The 17,112-nt window shown below is 49.0% G+C and overlaps 1 protein-coding gene across 1 annotated transcript in view; it reads right to left on the bottom strand.

Moving 5' to 3' along the window:
• The window catches only part of Olfm2 (olfactomedin 2), a 76,292-nt gene extending 59,448 nt beyond the window's left edge, over positions 1 to 16,844 (bottom strand). The window contains exon 1 of the mRNA XM_034510030.2: positions 16,679 to 16,844. Within this exon, the coding sequence (XP_034365921.1) occupies positions 16,679 to 16,747 (69 nt within the window). The 5' untranslated portion in view covers positions 16,748 to 16,844. The remainder of the gene's footprint in view (positions 1 to 16,678) is intronic.
• Between the last annotated feature and the right edge of the window lie 268 nt (positions 16,845 to 17,112).

Genomic DNA, 17,112 nt, shown 5'->3' with positions numbered 1-17,112 from the left:
AAGTCTCATGCATGCCAGGCAAGCACTACTGGGCCACATGTCTAGCCCCCACTTTTGTTTTTTTAGACAGGGTTTAATGTAGACCAAGCTGGCCTGTGTAGCCAAGGGTGACCTTGAACTCCTGATTCTCTTGCTTCTACCTCCTGAAGCTGGAATGATAGGCATGTGTCACTAGTAAGAATCTAATTGTTCTCCACTGGTTGACTAAGTGTGTCTCTGACCAAGGCTTATTTGTGGTCCAATCTCCACCCAGGGTCCACACAACTTCAACCTACTTCCCAGACACCCGACCTCTGTATTTCATGGGACAGACAACTCATGTTACCCACTACAATTGTCCCCATTAGAAAGTGTCAGAGAGGGCTGGAGAGACGCTTTGCAGAGCTCTGGCTGCTCTTCCAGAGGACCTAGGTTCAGTCCCAGCACCACGGGTCAGCTCTCAACCACCTGTGACTCCAGCACCAGGGGATCCAATGCCCTTTCCCGGATTCTTGGGGTTCCTGTACTTATGTGGTGTACCTCTGTACAATCAGGCACACCCATAAAAATAAATACTTTTTAAAAAGAGTATCTGAGGGGCTGGAGAGATGGCTCAGTGGTTAAGAGCACTGACTGCTCTTCCAGAGGTCCTGAGCTTAATTCCCAGCAACCACATGGTGGCTCACAACCATCTGTAATGGGATCTGATGCCCTCTTCTGGTGTGTCTGAAGACAGTGACAGTGTACCTCATATATATTTTGGTTTTTCGAGACAGGGTTTCTCTGTGTAGCCCTGGCTGTCCTGGAACTCACTCTGTAGACCAGGCTGGCCTCGAACTCAGAAATCCGGCTATCTCTGCCTCCCAAGAGCTGGGATTAAAGGCGTGCGCCACCACTGCCTGGAAAATCTTTTTTTTTTTAAAAAAAGAGATTATCTGAGAGGCTGGGGAGAGGATAAGTTCATAACGTGTTTGCAAACTTCATATGTTGGCCCATGTCTGTAACCTTTGTCCTGGAAATGGGGAAAAGAGACAGGAAGACCCCTGGTGCTCACTCTCCAGGCAGCCTAGCTGGATCAGTGAGTTTTAGGTTTAAAGAGAGACTATCTGAAATAATAAATAATAATAATAATGAAATAGAGAAGTGTTTGAGGAAGACGCCCACAATCAACCCGGGGCCTCCACATACATATGTACCCATGCACACATGCAGACGTTCGTGCACACACACACACACACGCACAGGAGTGTCAAGGCTGGGCTGTCTGTCTTTATTAGTAAAATGCTTCCCTGAATGCATGAAGCCCTGAATTCCATCCCCAACACTGCATAAACCAGGGATAGACACACTATAATCCCAGATATAGCTAGATAGATGGAGATAGAGGCGGGAGAATCAAAAGTTCAAGACCAGCCTCAGCTACATAATGCAGCTCTATAGTGAATTGGAGACCTCAACTAAAAAAGAGTATTAAGCATCTGTTAGAGTTTGGTGTATGGTACCCATAACTCTGCCACCAGGACTATAAAATGTTTCCACTGCTCTGAGCTTTGTAACTTCTGAGAAGGTAAGTAGGAACTTGCCAGAAAACCCTAGGATCCATCTACTCCAGAGCAAAGGGTGAGCTTGCAGAAAGACACACAGGTGACCTTCATAGCACTGGGTTCTCCAATAACAAGTAAGCCAGCCATCCTGGCACACCGATCTAACTGACTTTCAGCCCATGCAGGAGGGACTCCCAATGCCCACTCCAGCCTGCCTTGACCACACAAGCAATGTTCTACGGAAAAGAAGCTGGAGAGAAGCAGCCGTAGAGTTTATGATCCATTTATATAAAATGTCCAGGGAAAGGCAACTTCATAGAGTCAGGGAAGGTAAATTCCTGGAATTGACGTCGGGGATGGGGGGGAGGGGCAGCCGAAAAGGAGAACAAGGTGAGGAACCTCGGCCTGACCCCTGACTGGATGGGGGCCCTGGTTCCACACTTATGCAGGCTACTTCAGGGTACGTGTTCCATGTCTGTATGAAACAGCTTTACTTGTATTTTATTTTTTGAGACAGAGTCTCATAACCTAGGCTGGCCTTGAAATCACTATGCAGCCAAGGAAGGCTGACCCTGAACTCTTGGTTTTCTTGCCTCCAACCCTGAGTTGGGATAATAGGTCTGCACCACTACCCCTAATCTATTCAGTGCTGGGGATGAAACTCAGGGCTTTGTGCAAGCTGGGCAGAGCCCTCTACCCACTGAGCTACATCCCAGTCTCTTTTTACAGATTTTCACTGTGAAGTCTTGACCCTCCTGGAACTGGCTACACAGCCCTCACTGGTTTTGAACTTGCAACAATCCTTTTGCCTTTACACCCAAGTACTATGATGAAGCCTCATGGCTGCCACAAACTTAACAAACTTTCCTATCTTTACACACAGTCATAGCTATTCTTGGTTGTTAACTTGACTACATCTGGAATTAAACTAAAATTCAAGAGACCAGGTACACCTGTGAGGGATTTTTTTTTCTTAATTCACTTTTAATCCAGATTCTTTGAGGTGGGAAGATCCACCTTTAATCTGGGCCACACATACTGGTGACAACCCATGTAAAGGACATAGAAAAGCCGGGCAGTGGTGACACATGCCTTTAATCCCAGCACTTGGGAGGCAGAGGCAGGTGGATTTCTGAGTTTGAGGCCAGCCCGGTCTACAGAGTGAGTTCCAGGACAGCCAGGGCTACACAGAGAAACCCTGTCTCGAAAAACAAACAAACAAACAAACAAACAAACAAACAAAAGAAAAAGGACATAGAAAGAAGGAAGATGTTGCTGTGTTCCTCGCCCGTTTGCCCTCCCTCTTGATAGCAAGTCTATTCCTTAAATGGCATTAGAGCTACTTCTTTGGGGTTCTAGCATATACTGTGAAGACCAGCTGAGACATCCAGCCTCACAGACTGAATAAATTCTAGATTCTTAGACTTTCCATTGGTATATAGCCATTGTTGGACTAGCTGGACCACAGCCTGCAAGCCCTGATAAACCTAAGAAATGAATGAATGAATGAATGAATGAATGAATGAATGGATATACATATGTATATATTCTATCAGTTCTGTTCCTTAGAGAACCCTGACTAATATACACACAGCAAAGATTCTGGCTCCATCCCACAGCCTAGACTTGGCCCTAATGGACTCACCCCTTCATCACCCTCCACACTCCTTTTCTTTAATACAACACCAATGCCAGCTCTTATGTGTATGCACGTTCACGTGTGAGTGTGGGTGCACACGTACGCTTTGCTCAAGTGCACTGGCCGGTGTCTTCCTCTGTGGGCATCCAACTTATATGGTTTGTTTCCTTTTGTTTTGCTGGGTTTCTAGACAAGGTTTCTCTGTGTAGCCCTGGCTATCCTGAAACTTCTCTGTAGACCAGGCTGGCATCAAACTCGGAGATCTACCTGCCTCTGTCTCCAGAATGCTGGGATTCAAGGCGTGTGTGCACCATGACTACCTGGCTTCAGTGTGTTTTGACTGAGGGCTCCTCATTAAATACGGAGCTCATCCCTTTGGCTAGGCTGGCTGCCAGAGGTCCCACAGATCCTTCTGTCTCTGCATCCCTTACCTCAGGTTCCCCTGCTTGTGTGATAACCACTTTACCAATTGAGCCATCTCCTTTTTGAGTCAGTGTCTCACTGTGTAGTTCTGGTAAGGCTAGAACTCTCCATGTAGATCAGGCTGCCCTTGAATTCACAGAGATGTACCTGCCTCTGACTCTAAGTACTGGGACTAAAGGCATGCAGCAGTAATCCCTGTTTTAAAAATGAGTCAGCGGGGCTGGGAATGGAGCACCAGTGGTAAAGTGCTTTCCCATCATGCACGAGGCTCTATATTCACTTTCCAGAACAACAAACTAAACAAGAAAAAAACAAAAAAAAAAAACAAACAACAACAAAACAAAATGAGGGCTTAGAAGCACAGAGATGCTGAGAATCTTTCCCAAAGTCACCCAGCATTTGATCACAGAGTCTATACGGAGCTGATTAATTTGGACTGCTTCACAGTGAGGAAGAGCGCGGAAGTGACTTCTACAGCACATTATATATAAAATCGATCCTCTGGGATCCAAGAAGACATGTCAGTGGGCAAAATGTTTGTGTGCAAGCATGAGGACCTAACCCCACTCCCCCCCCCCAAAAAAAAAAATCACGGATGATCTTAGTGCCGAATCCTACTAACCTGCCAAGCAGCTATGGCCACTGGTGCAATAGTGGAACGACGGTTACGGAGGTGACCAACCATTTTCTGTCGGATTTAAAGTCTACTACCCAGAAGGGAACTCCTGCCTGTTCGGTTCCCGTAAACCTGATGAGAAGTGTGGGAGGTCATGGCCCCTAGGGGGCAGCCTACCACTGTAGCGGTGCTGAATGGACAAGTTGTCAAACTGCCTGCCTTTTTACCCATAGATCATTGCGGCTCTCAACCTTGTCCACAGAAGCATTCTCTGCAGTGTGCAGCAGTCAGAGACTCGTATCTGTGCAAAACGCTGAGCATAGTGACCGAGTGCTCCGCCCTAAATGGAGCATCTGTCTCAAACCTCCCCACCCAGCCCCCACACAAGGCTCAGGGCTCGTCGCAGGAGAGGACATAAAGACAGAGGATGGGGAGGAAACTGTGACACTCTGGCCTCTGGACGTGACACAGCATAGCATTCAGGAGCTTACTATAGGCACAGTTACCTATACAAGACCCAAACAAGGTCAACAGGAAGCACTGATTTGTTTCTAGGGGGGCAGAGGGGGGCGGGGCAGGAAAGAATATAAAGGTGGAAAGGAAATGTTTTGGGGCATTTCTGGGAAAGTGGAGGTTGGGAGTGGGCATGAACAAGATATGTTGCATACATGCATTGAATTGTCAGGGAATAAATGAAAGACAGTCTTTAAAGAAGAAAAAGCTAGGCACGCTGTAATGCCTGTATCTCAGTGCTAGGGAGGCAGGGCAGCCTGCAGCTCACTAACAGCCAAGCTCGCCTACTTGGTCAGTGAGACTCTCCAAAACATAAAGCAGCTGGCTCCTGACCTCTACACTAACAGAGAGAGGAGAGAGGAGAGAGAGAGAGAGAGAGAGAGAGAGAGAGAGAGAGAGAGAGAGAGAGAGAATGAATATATATATATCAACCAACCATTTTGGAATTCTGGACAGTAAAGTTTTGGAAGAAAATACAGAAGGGTTATCTTCATTTCCATGGGTGTGGGGTCAGTTTTGATTGTGAACTTGGTAGTTTAGTTCACATAGGAGGCAAATCTCAATGAGGAGTTGTCTAGATTAGGCTGGCCTGTTGGTGTCTGTGGGAGACTATCTTGATTACATTAACTGGGATGGGAAGACCCAGCCCACTCTGGGCAGCACCATTCCCTGAACTGTCCAAAAGTGAAGGAAGCCAGCTGAGCCCACAACTGCATTCCTCTCTGTGTGTCTCTGACTAGGGATTCAGCACAACCAGTGCCTACAAGCTCTAGTCACCTGACTTCCTGCTGCTGCTGTCATGGACCATACCCCGGAGCTGTGAGTAAACGAACAATTTCACCCCTAACTACTTTTGTCCAACGATTTGATATAAGGTAGACACTAGAAAAAGCAAATTCTTCTCAAACATTGCTGGGCCCAGCAGAGGCCTGTAACTTCAGCTGCTTGGGAGGCTAAGGCAGGAAGACAAGAATGAAAACCTGCCTCAAAATAAGAAGTAAAACGAGGGCTGGGAGTTTGTTTCAGTGGGTAGAAAGCTTTCCTAGCATGAAGCTCTGGGTTTCACACACACACACACACACACACACACACACACACACACACACACACAGCACCACTTAAGCTTGGTGTGCTAGTTCACACCTGTCATCCCAGCCCTCCGTAGACAGAAGCAGAAGGACCAGAAAGTTCAAGGTCATGCTGAATTGTATGAATCTCTCTCTCTCTCTCTCTCTCTCTCTCTCTCTCTCTCTCTCTCTCTCTCTCTCTCTTTCCTGGAGTGCACCCACACACACAGAGCACCCCTCATGTATCAGTGTGCCTAAAGACCTTTAAACACACACACACAATCACAAGACCAGACATTTAGTATGTGTGGGATATCTACATGCTAATAACAGGTACTTAACATAAGAGTGACCCCTCAGCCTCTCAAGAATCTAGTTTGTGGCTATCAGAATATCGGAGAAGGAAAAAAAAACAAAACAAAGAAAACAAAACAAACAAACAAACAAACAACACCAGGAATCCAAATGTGAGATGGCTGAAGTTTGCCTGGTAGAAAGGTTAATTTGCATATCTGCCAGAAACTATTTATTTATTTATTTTATTTATTTATTTATTTATTTATTTGATGCATGCCACAGCATGGGTATGAGGGTCAGAGGCCATCTTGCACAAGCAGTTCTTCTCCCTTACCCCCCTTGGTTTTTGTTTTTTTGAGCCCTGGCTGTATGTAGCCCTGGCTGTTTTGGGACTTGCTATGTAGATCAGGCTGGCCTTCAGCTCACAGAGATCCACCTGCCCCTGTCTCTGGAATACTGGGATCATGAACCATTACACCCAGCCTTGCCAGAAACTTCTTCAACATTGAAAAACTTCAGCAGAATTTCTCACATAACCCAGCAACCCGACTTCTGGTCACACATAGTAGATTGTCACAATTCACACATTCTTTTATTTATTTGTTTATTGTTTGTTTGTTTTGAGACAGGTTTTCTCTGTGTAACCACCCAGGCTGTCCTGGAACTTGCTTTATAGACCAGGCTGACTTTGAACTCACAGAGGCCTGTCTCTGCCTCTGGAGTTCTGGGATTAAAGGTGTGAGTCACCATGCCTGGATCTTTGCATTATTTTTACTTATGTATGTGTGTATATCTGCATATGTGTATGTGCACGTGTGAATGTAATGGCCACAAAGCCCAGAAGGGGGTGCCCTGGAGCTGTAATTATAGGTAGCTGTGAGCTGCCCCATGTCGGTTCTGGAAACCAAACGTGGGTTCCCCGAAAGAGGAACAAAACCTTAATTGCTGAGCCATGTTTCAGTCCCATAATCCCAGACTCCATGGGCAAATGCATGTTCTCCATGGGATTTATTTATCTCCAAAGCCAACTTGCAGAGGTCTCTGTAGTCTCAGTACTGAGTGAGACCGGTTAAACCAGGTTATGCTGGGTTTTCTACTTTCATGCTAGAAACGATGAACTTTTGATGTACTTAGAATCAAGTTTTGACACTTCCGTGTGTTTTTTTGTTACTGTTTTGTTTTCTTTTGTGTGGTTTTTGTTTGCTTTGCGTTGCTCTTTTAAAACACTGCTTGGAGTAGCCCAGGATAGTCTCAAAATTGCTACATAGCCAAATGTGACTTTGAACTCATGATCCTCCTCCTGAGTGCTAGCATCATGGGAGTGCTCCATCATGCCCAGTTTCTGTGGTGCTGGGGTTGGAACACAGGGCTTTGTGTGTTCTAAGCCAGCACTTGACTGAAGAGCCATCTCCACAACCAGTGATGAGCTTGGTTTTGATTTTGAGAGACAGGATCTTGTTATAGCCTTGAACTCATAAGGATCCCTGGTCATTATAATCCTCTGGGTGCGTGCGTGCGTGCGTGTGTGCGTGTGTGTGTGTGTGTGTGTGTGTGTGTGTGTGTGTGTGTTTTACTTATTTTATGTGTATGTGTCTTTTGCCTGGTGCCTGTGGTGGTCACAGAAGGGCATCTATTTCTCTGGAACTGTACTTAAGGGTGGTTTTTAGCTGCCATGTGAGTGCTGGTAACCAAACCTGGGTTCTACGGAAGGCCAGCCGATGCTGTTAACCACCGGGTTATCTTTTCTAGCCTGTGACTACTTACTGACAACTCAAAAACTTCTGAAATCCTTAACTTAGAATTCAAAGTCTTAGCCGGGCAGTGGTGGCGCACGCCTTTAATCCCAGCACTTGGGAGACAGAGGCAGGCGGATTGCTGAGTTCGAGGCCAGCCTGGTCTACAGAGTGAATTCCAGGACAGCCAGGACACAGAGAAACCCTGTCTCGAAAAACCAAAAAAAAAAAAAAAAAGAATTCAAAGTCTTTGTAGCCAGATCACAACCATCCTTCCCACATTGACCTCTGACCTCACCTCCCATCCTGTGTTCCATTCCCAGAAGCCATGTACTTCCGGTTCATGTCGGCTTGGGAAACGATCCTCTGCCTACTGTGCTTGTATGGCACTGAGCCTTGTCCCCAGCCCCTTCCCCCCTTCCCCCCCCCCCATTCTAGCCAGGGGCTCTACAGTTAAGCCCCGCCCCCAAACCATCCCTGGGGGACTCTAGGCAAGGCTCTACAGCTGAGCCACACTCCTAGCTTCCTTGTATTTTATTTTAAAACAAAGGCTTGTTAAGTTGCCCACGCCAGCCTTCATCTTTCAAGTTTTGTGCCTCAGCCTTCAGAGAGCTAAGAGGGCAGGCATGCACCACCATGCCCAGCTTGCGTCTGTCTCTTGGACTTGTAGACTCTCAGACACCCCAAAGCAAGTTGCATCTCATCTCTCCCTGTCACCAGTGTGTCACACTGAAATTACCAGGGAAACAAGGGGGGGGGTAGTATCCATTTCTTTGTGTTTACTGTGTTTTTCTTTCTTTCCTTTTTTTAATTTTAAGATTTATATATCTATTTTATGTATGAGTGCTCTGTCTGCTTGTACACCTGCCTGCCTGAAGAGGGCACCAGATATCATTATAGATGGTATTGAGCCACCATGTGGCTTCTGGGGACTGAACTCAGGGCCTCTGGAAGAGCTCATGAGCCATCTCTCCACCCCCTCTTTCTTTCTTTTTTTTTTTATATTAAAAAATAATTTATTTATTTTTATTTCATGTAAATTGTGTTGCCTATATGCATGTCTGTATGAGGATGTCAGATCTTTTGGAGTTACAGACAGCTGTGAGCTGCTACATGGATGCTGGGGATTGAACCCAGGTCGTCTGGAAGAGCAGCCAGTGCTCTTAACTGTGGAGCCATCGCTCCGGCCTTACTGTGTTTTTCTTGAGGATAATTGGGATCTCTGGGCTTCAAGGATGAGGAGTTGTGTATTCTCTCCACCGCCTCAACTAACTTTACTTTTGGCTTTCTTTATTTTTCTGCAGTGACATTTTATAGTTCCATTTTCAAAGTAGGACTTGGCATCCAGTGTTACAGACCATTAGAACTGGATGGAAAGGGGCTGGCAAGACGGCTTAGCAGGCAAAGGCGATTGCTGATAAGACTGGTGACCTGAGTTCTAGCCCTGGGACCCATATGTTAAAAGGAGAGAACGGACTCCTGCAAGCTGTCCTCTGGCCTCCAGAAGCAGACACGTGCTCACACTAAGATAAATAAATGAAATGGTTCCGCCAGTAAAGTGCTCACCACATGAAGCACGAAGACATGACTTCTGATTCCCAAAGCCCGTGTAAATGTCAGGCGGGAGCGGGCTGCTCGGAACTTGGACCCCAGCACTCACATGGTGGAAACAGGATCTTCAGAGAGAGCTGTCCTGCTAGACTAACTGAGTCAGCATGCTCCAAGCTCACGGACAGATCACGCCGCAACATAAAACAGCAACCTAGGAAGACCACAAATGCCAACCTCTGGCCTTCACATGCATAGACAGCCACACACAAGCTAACACAGAGACACGTACACACGGAGGTGTGAGTGGAGGAGGAGCGGGAAAGCCCAGGGTTTACTGGTGTTACGGTGAACGGCTTTACACACACACCTCATCCAATCTCTCAGTGCCACTCGGATGTTTCCTGCTTCCTCTTAGACTGGCCTGAGGCACACAGCCAGGACTGCTGCCACCCTGGGGCTTAGTGTGGATTCTTAGGTCTCGGAATGTGAGAGCATAATCTGCCCCCACCCCCAGAGTGACAGGACCCAGTCCTGCACTTGGTAAGCTCCAGGCCAGTAAGAGATCCTCTCTCAAAAACACGAAGTGTGGCAGGTGAGAAGATTCAGAGACTAAAGCGGAAGACCTTAGTTCCATCCTTGGCACCCAAACAGTGAAAGAGAGGACTGACTCCCCGAAGTTGTCCTCTGACTTGCTACACTTGCTGGACTCCATGCTCCATGTGGGCACCAGGCCAAGAACTCTCTCCTTCCCAAATAAATAAATGTGATTAAAATTTAAAAACAAAAATAAAGCCAGATGGTGGTGGCGCACGCCTTTAATCCCAGCGCTATGGAAGCAGAGGCAGGCAGATCTCTGTGAGTTCGAGGTCAGCCTGGTCTACAGCCCCCAGCTGAGATAAATGTATGCCTGCACACCAACACATGCTTGTATAAACACAAGCACACACTCACTTCCTGCACAAACCTCACTCCCCCACTAGGTGTCGCCCCAGCCCCTCAGTTTTGGGTGCAGCCCCAGGAGTCTGTCCTGATTTCACCACCCCTAGTCAAGCTGAGATGTTAACACCTTGAAAAAGATGAGGGAAGTTAGCTTGACTCTACGTAGCAGCACGCTCCCATGGAATCTCAGCCTTGGCCTGACACCATGATCTCAGGCACCTCCCTTGGCACAGAGTCCCCACTACAGCCAGCCGTCTGCTTTCTGGAGTTTCAGTTAACAGCAACAGAAAATAATTCTGTGGAAAATCTAGAACTATGTGAATCATACATCTTGTCTCGTTGTGACAGGGTCTTATTTTGTAACGTAGGCTGGCCCCAAATTAGTGGCAATCTCCTGCCAGTGTCTTCTGAGCGTTGGGATTCTGGGCATGCGTCACCACACCTAGATGGTGTGGTGCTGGGGGTGGAATCCAGGGCTTTGGACAGTGGACTATCCAACGGCCTGATTTGTTTTGTTTTCAGAGCTGGGGTGGGGGGAGTGGTGTCTCATGTAGCCAAAGCTAGTCTCAAACACTATGTTATGTGACAGATCAGTGGCTCTCAACCTTCCTTCCTCATCTATGATCTGTGGTGAGCCCAACGATAACATTATTTTGTTGCTACTTCATAACTGTAACTTGCCACTGTTGTGAATTGTAACGTATTTGTCTGATAGACAGAATATCTGATATGTGACCCCCAGGGGTCTCAACACACAGACTGAGAACTTCTGTAGTAGAGGTGGGCCTTGAATTCCTGAGCCCCTCACATTCAGTTCATCTCCCAAGTGCTAGAATTAGAGTTGGGGTTCTGTGTAGTGCTGAGGAGTGGGCCTCAGAGCGTCATAGAAACCAGGCAAGCATCCTGTCAACTGGTCACACACCTCCAGCCCTCCATCAGCATCCGTGAGTTTCCAGTTGTACACTCTTCTTAGTGGTGTGAGGGAGCGCCCTCCTTTTCTTGCTGTCCTTCCTGGGGAGAAACCTCGCAGTGTGCAGTGTATCCACTCCAGCTGCTGGGTTCCCTCTGGTTACTCAGGTCCCTCAGTTCTCGCCCACTGCTGTGGCCCTGCAGCCTGCGTGTGTGCTCAAGCCACTCTTGACTTGCTTTATAACTGTCTCGAATAAAGGATTTAAATGGCCGATCACAGCAGCCTTCTGAGAGAAAGCAACTTAAGCAGAAAGAAGAGGTAGGGGTATTGGAATAAAGTTTCTGAGGGGAACACTATCCAGGTAGATGGAATGGAGTGGAAAGTGCAAAGGCCCTGGGGCATATGACTAAATCAAACTAGTCATTCCCACCCTGTGGGGACCCCTAAAGCATTGACCCTAAGCCCACAGAAGACTATGATAAAGGTAAAGTGCGTGTGGGGTGCACACCTGTCGCCCCAGCACTTGAGAAATGAAGGAGGAGGATCTGGTGTGCAAGGCCATCCTTGGCTACATAGTGAGTCCATCCCAGTCTATGCATAACTTTGCCTCAACAAAAACTAAAATATTTTAAAATAAACAGAGTTAGACTTCAGGGAGGACTTTCAGGTGTTGGGAAGAGGACAGCTGCTCAAGTGGAGAAGCAGGCTTAGGACTGTCAGCGTCCCTGCAGCACTAAGCCACTCAGGAATCACGTGCTTAGGCCAGAGGGCTGGCTGGGTGGGCAGAGATTTGTGGCACAAGCACAGGAACCAGAATCCAGATCCCTAGCACCCACGTAAATGCTGCACACTCCTGTAATCCCAGACCGTAAAGACAGAGACGGGAGGTCCCTGGAGCTCAGTAGCAGCCAGCTGAAGTGTGAGCTCCGGGTCCTATGAGTGTGAGCGCTGGGTCCCATGAGAATGTGAGCTCTGGGTCCATGAGAGTATGAGCTCTGGGTCCCATGAGTGTGAGCTCTGGGTCCCATGAGTGTGAGCTCTGGGTCTCGTAAGTGTGAGCTCTGGGTCCTGTGAGTGTGAGCTCTGGGTCCTGTGAGTGTGAGCTCTGGGTCCCGTGAGAGAGGGTCTCAAAGCTAAAGGGAAGGGCACATGAGACAGCTCAACAGAAAAGTGCACTCAAGCTGGGCATGATAGCTCACACCTTTAGTCCCAGCACTCAGGAGGCAGAGGCAGGAGGATCTCTGCATTAGAGGCCAGCCTGGTTTACAGGGCAAATTCTAGGCCGGCCAGGGCTGTATGGAGAAACTCTGTTTTGGAAAACAACAAAGGAAACAGCAACAGCCACCAAAAAATCTTAAATCGGGGCTGGAGAGATGGCTCAGAGGTTAAGAGCACTGACTACGTGCCTCCAACCATAAAATAAATAAAACATAATAAACAAAGTTGCAAACAACATTTTTAAAACAAAGAAGAGGGCAATTAAGGATAACATCCAGGTCAACTTATGGCCTCCACACGTACACACACACACATGACGACACATACATGTAGACACATGTACACACATACATGATGGCACACACATGCAGACACATACACACATACATGATGACACACGCACACATGACAACACATACATCCATGACGACACACACACAGACATATACATATTCATACACACTTGCACAGAACCGTGTCGTGGCCAGGACTAGAATGAGAGGCAAATGCTGGAGAGGTGAGAAAATGCCTCTGACAGGTGCAAATTCCTCCTCAACCTTGGCTCCCCGACCACTCATACTCACAAGCCCCTAGCGCTTCTACCTTGCTGGGTTTAGACCTCACCCAACCCCAAATCCATCTTTCTTCATCCCTCTGGGTCCACAGCAGCCTTGCAGGGCTCCGAGATCCTCAGGCCCTTTGCACATGCTGGCTGTTCCTCCGGCCTTGACAGCCCTTCACCCAAAAGCCTTCTTCACTCCCCTCTTCCTTATGTTGCTTCTAATTCCACTCCTTAGAGACACAGCTTGGACCACAACTTAGCCCAAACAGTCCCTAGGAATCCCGTCTCCACTCTCATTTGCTTAAGACTTACTTTGATGAGCCATGTGTTCAATGAGGGGGCATTGAAATAAAGGTCCCTAGGGAACACTATCCAGATAGATAGAACGGAGTGGAAAGTGCAAAGGCCCTGGGGCATATGGCTAAATCAAACTAGTCATTCCTATCCCGTGGGGACCTCAAAAAGGCATTGGCCCCAAGCCCAGATAAGACTAAGATAAAGCTAAGTTGATGTGAGGTGCACACTTGTCACCCCAGAAGCCGGTGGAGTTCTGTGAATTCAAGGCCAGCCTGGTCTACAGAGTTCCAGGGCAGCCAAAAACCAGAGAAACCCTGTCTTGACTAAGACAACAACAATTACAAAAAATATTTACCTTTGTTTTTTAGTTTGTGTGTACGTCTGTGTGTGCCTGTTTGTGGAGGCCAGGAGAGTGGATTAGACCCTGGAGCTGAATTTACTGGTAGCTGTTATCTGCTCAGTGTGGGTGCTGAATCAGACTCCAGTCCGCTGCAAGAACAGTGTCCTGGTTATTTGTTTATTGTCAACTTGAGAAAAGGTACCCTCAGTTGAGAGACCGGCCACGCCTGTGAGAAATGGTCCTGACTGACATAGGAAGGCCTAGCCCAAGTGTGGGTAGCTTCATCTGTACTCAGGCGGGCCAGGGCTGTATAAGAAGGCTGGCTGAGCATAAGAGCAGTCCTTAGTGGTCCCTACTTGTGTGCTTGCCCTGAGCCCCATCAGTGATGGACCGCCGCCTGAAGTGTAAGTCAAACAAACCCTCCCCTCCTTGTCAGCTCCGTATTACAGCACAGAAAGCAAACTAGAACACCAGGTCCTCTTGACCTCTGGGCCACTGCTCCAGCTCCCCACCCCATCTCCACTCTTTAGTCTCCTTTATGGGGAGGAAGGTGGCCTCGAACTCACAATGTGATGGAGAATGACCTTGAATTTCTGATCCTGTCCCTCCACCTTCCCCCTCCCCACTACACACACCCTGGGTTACAGGTGTGGGCCACCATTACTAGCTTCTACTTGTGATTTTTTTTTTTTCTATTTGCACAGGATTATATATGGATTCAGCTCTTGGAGCGGATGTACACATTTTTGTGGTTTCGTCTGTCTGCCACACCTGAAGGTCAGCTCCTGGAGGGCTGGGCCTCCACTGCTTCATCAAATCTGGTGAATAAACGGCTGAGGAAATGATTTCCCAGAAGGGTCTCTGTTGGGACTGGGGAGAGGTGTCTGGGCTAGACAGAGAAATAAGAGGGGCAGGGCCACCTCTCTCAGAGCCCCGCCCCTCTCTCGTCTCCTCCCTGTCCTCTTTTGCTCTCCTCCTCTCCTTCCCCTTGTGGAGGCAGACCATAGACCTTGTTAACCACTGGCTATTTTTTTCAGCCATCACGTGGTGCCCCCTAGTGGCCACCTGAAGCAGTGCAGCCAGTGACTGCTGCCCCCCAAGAGTCGGGACTCAGATTTCCCGGGTTCAGCCCCTGCACGCTCTGGCACGCGTGGCCCCTCCCTTGCTCTCCAAGTAACTCCATCCCCAATCAGCCCTACCCCAAGCCCCCTGCCTCCATTCCTGGGGTTTCTCTGCAAACTGGCCTTGGGACTGGAAACCTAAGGGTGACTCAATTACCCTCAGAAACTAAAGTCGCTTTCCCTCCTGGTTCATATTTTTTTTCCAGCCATTTTTCAGGTGTATGTTTTTCTCTTTTTGTCTCCTTCACACGTGGTGTGCCTAGCTCCTTTTGGACCTGCATATTGAGTGCTCACTGTGTGCAACCGGCCGCACCTTCCCCACCTTGCGTGTTTGGGTTGAGCACAGGGGACCCCACAACCTCTCCTTGTGGAAACCCGTCTCTGCCAGCACTCGAGAATGGGGTGTAACTACAGCTGATTGCCCTCTTGCCTTAATCAGAAAAGGAAAGGTGTCCAGACTCTTATTATAGTGAGTTTCTACCTAGAAACCCCGCCTAGTCATGTCTTCCCACGCAGTGTAGACCCTGGGGTGGATTATTTTACTAGTGCTAAGTGTGTAGGTTCAGGAGAGACTTGCCTGGGTTCTATCTTGTTTGTGCTACTCCTGGGCTGTCTGGGCTTAAGCAAATGACCTAACTTTTCTGTGCTTTGGTTTCCCTATCTCTTAAATGAGGGTAACCCTGCCTGCCACCCTACCATCCATAGATAGGACACCCAGATGATTAAGCACCTTAGCTCAGGCTGTGTTTGTAATACAACCTTGACCACTAGCCTTTCTAAAACGGTTGCTACTATGTTACTGTTTTATTGATAACAGCTTTCTAAGACCCCCCACATGAGATCTTGGGGGTATTCCCATTCCCAAGATGGAGGAGGAATGGGGTTTCTCAATAGTAGAAGATAGCTTGGGCCATCCACATTTTGCAAAGCTTTTTCATGGGGTACCACAGGGAGCCACCTGTATCTGCCAGACCAGGAATGGGGTATGCATAGAGCCAATACACACAGGACCTGGAAGTCACGTTTGCACACACAGCCTGTCACCCTGAACACCCCGTTTTAGAGTGATGTATTCAACCAACGGCACAGAGTGCCCTCACATGGCCACACACCTGACTGTCACTCGAGTTTTGGACAGCCCAGGCATCTGGGCACAGCCATGAGGACAATTGTCACACCCCGTTATTGACATATAGCGGGAGACGGACAAGCACACCACAGAGATTCACAGGTCCTCATGCCGGGTCACACAGCCAGTCACAGACAGACCCACAACTCCTATCTATCATCACACTGGTCCTCGGGTCACCCTGCCCCCACTGTCACTCACACACTCTCCTACACGTACACACACCCTCTCCCAGTCACACCCCAATTCACTTACACACACACTCTCCCCTGGGTCACACCCAGCCACAACACAAAGGCACACGTTTCCCCCGGCACCCAGGAGCTGCAAGCACCTGGCACATATTTCTGTCAGTCATTCACACGTGAGTCCCGCCCCCTTCCCCACTATAAGGGTGCAGGCAATTGATGTGGGGAGCTTTAGAAGCTAAACACCCTAGCCCCATGATGGGCAAGTGACAGGCAACACCCCAAAGCCCCCCTGAAGTTTCCCTCCCCAATCTCACAGCTAGATGGTGGGATGTAAGCTGTGGATCATCGAAGGGGGCTGGAACCCCAAAACGAGTGTCTTCCCCAATCTCCCCACATTAAGGTGGCATTGGGTGTCCCCAGGGTTTCCCCAAACAAGGGTGGATGTTCCAACCCCTCCTTTGCTGCGACCTTCCCCATATGCCACTCGCCATCCTGCAGCTGTTAGAAGGGGAGGCTGGTGGACCCCAAAGCTCTTGTTCGCGGAACCCCTCCGAGCCCGCGTCCTCTCCAGGGCTCCCCAGCGCCCGCACCTGCCCACGGGGCCCTTACCTGTCCGGCGAGGCCTGGGCAGAGCAGCCACAGCAGCAGCGACAGCCGCGGGACCGTGAGCGGCCACATGACGCGCCCCCCGCCCGACAGGCGCCTGGGTAATGGGGACCCGCCGCCAGGCGCGACCCCGCCCGCCCGGGCGACCCGAGCGCCTCCTCCCCGCCTCGCCCGCGGCCGGGATTCCACCCCACCCCCGCCCCGCGCCCAGCCTTTGTCGCGGGCTCCGCCCCCAGCCCCGCCCCCAGCCCGGCTCTGGGCGACAGCCCCATAGAGTGGGGCCCCTGCCAGCAGGTGGGGAGCTGACACGGGTGAGCAAGGGGGGCCAGGAACCAGACCCGGCAGCCCCCCACTCGCCATCTCCATAAACCTAGATGTGAAAGGTCATGAGATGGGGGAGGGGGACTGTCACGTGCTTGTCAATTTTACCCTCCTAG

The sequence above is a fragment of the Arvicanthis niloticus genome, chromosome 8, assembly GCF_011762505.2.
Source record: "Arvicanthis niloticus isolate mArvNil1 chromosome 8, mArvNil1.pat.X, whole genome shotgun sequence".
NCBI classification, from domain to species: domain Eukaryota; kingdom Metazoa; phylum Chordata; class Mammalia; order Rodentia; family Muridae; genus Arvicanthis; species Arvicanthis niloticus.
Note: the sequence above shows the minus strand (reverse complement) of the source record. Positions and strands in the feature narration are given on the sequence as shown.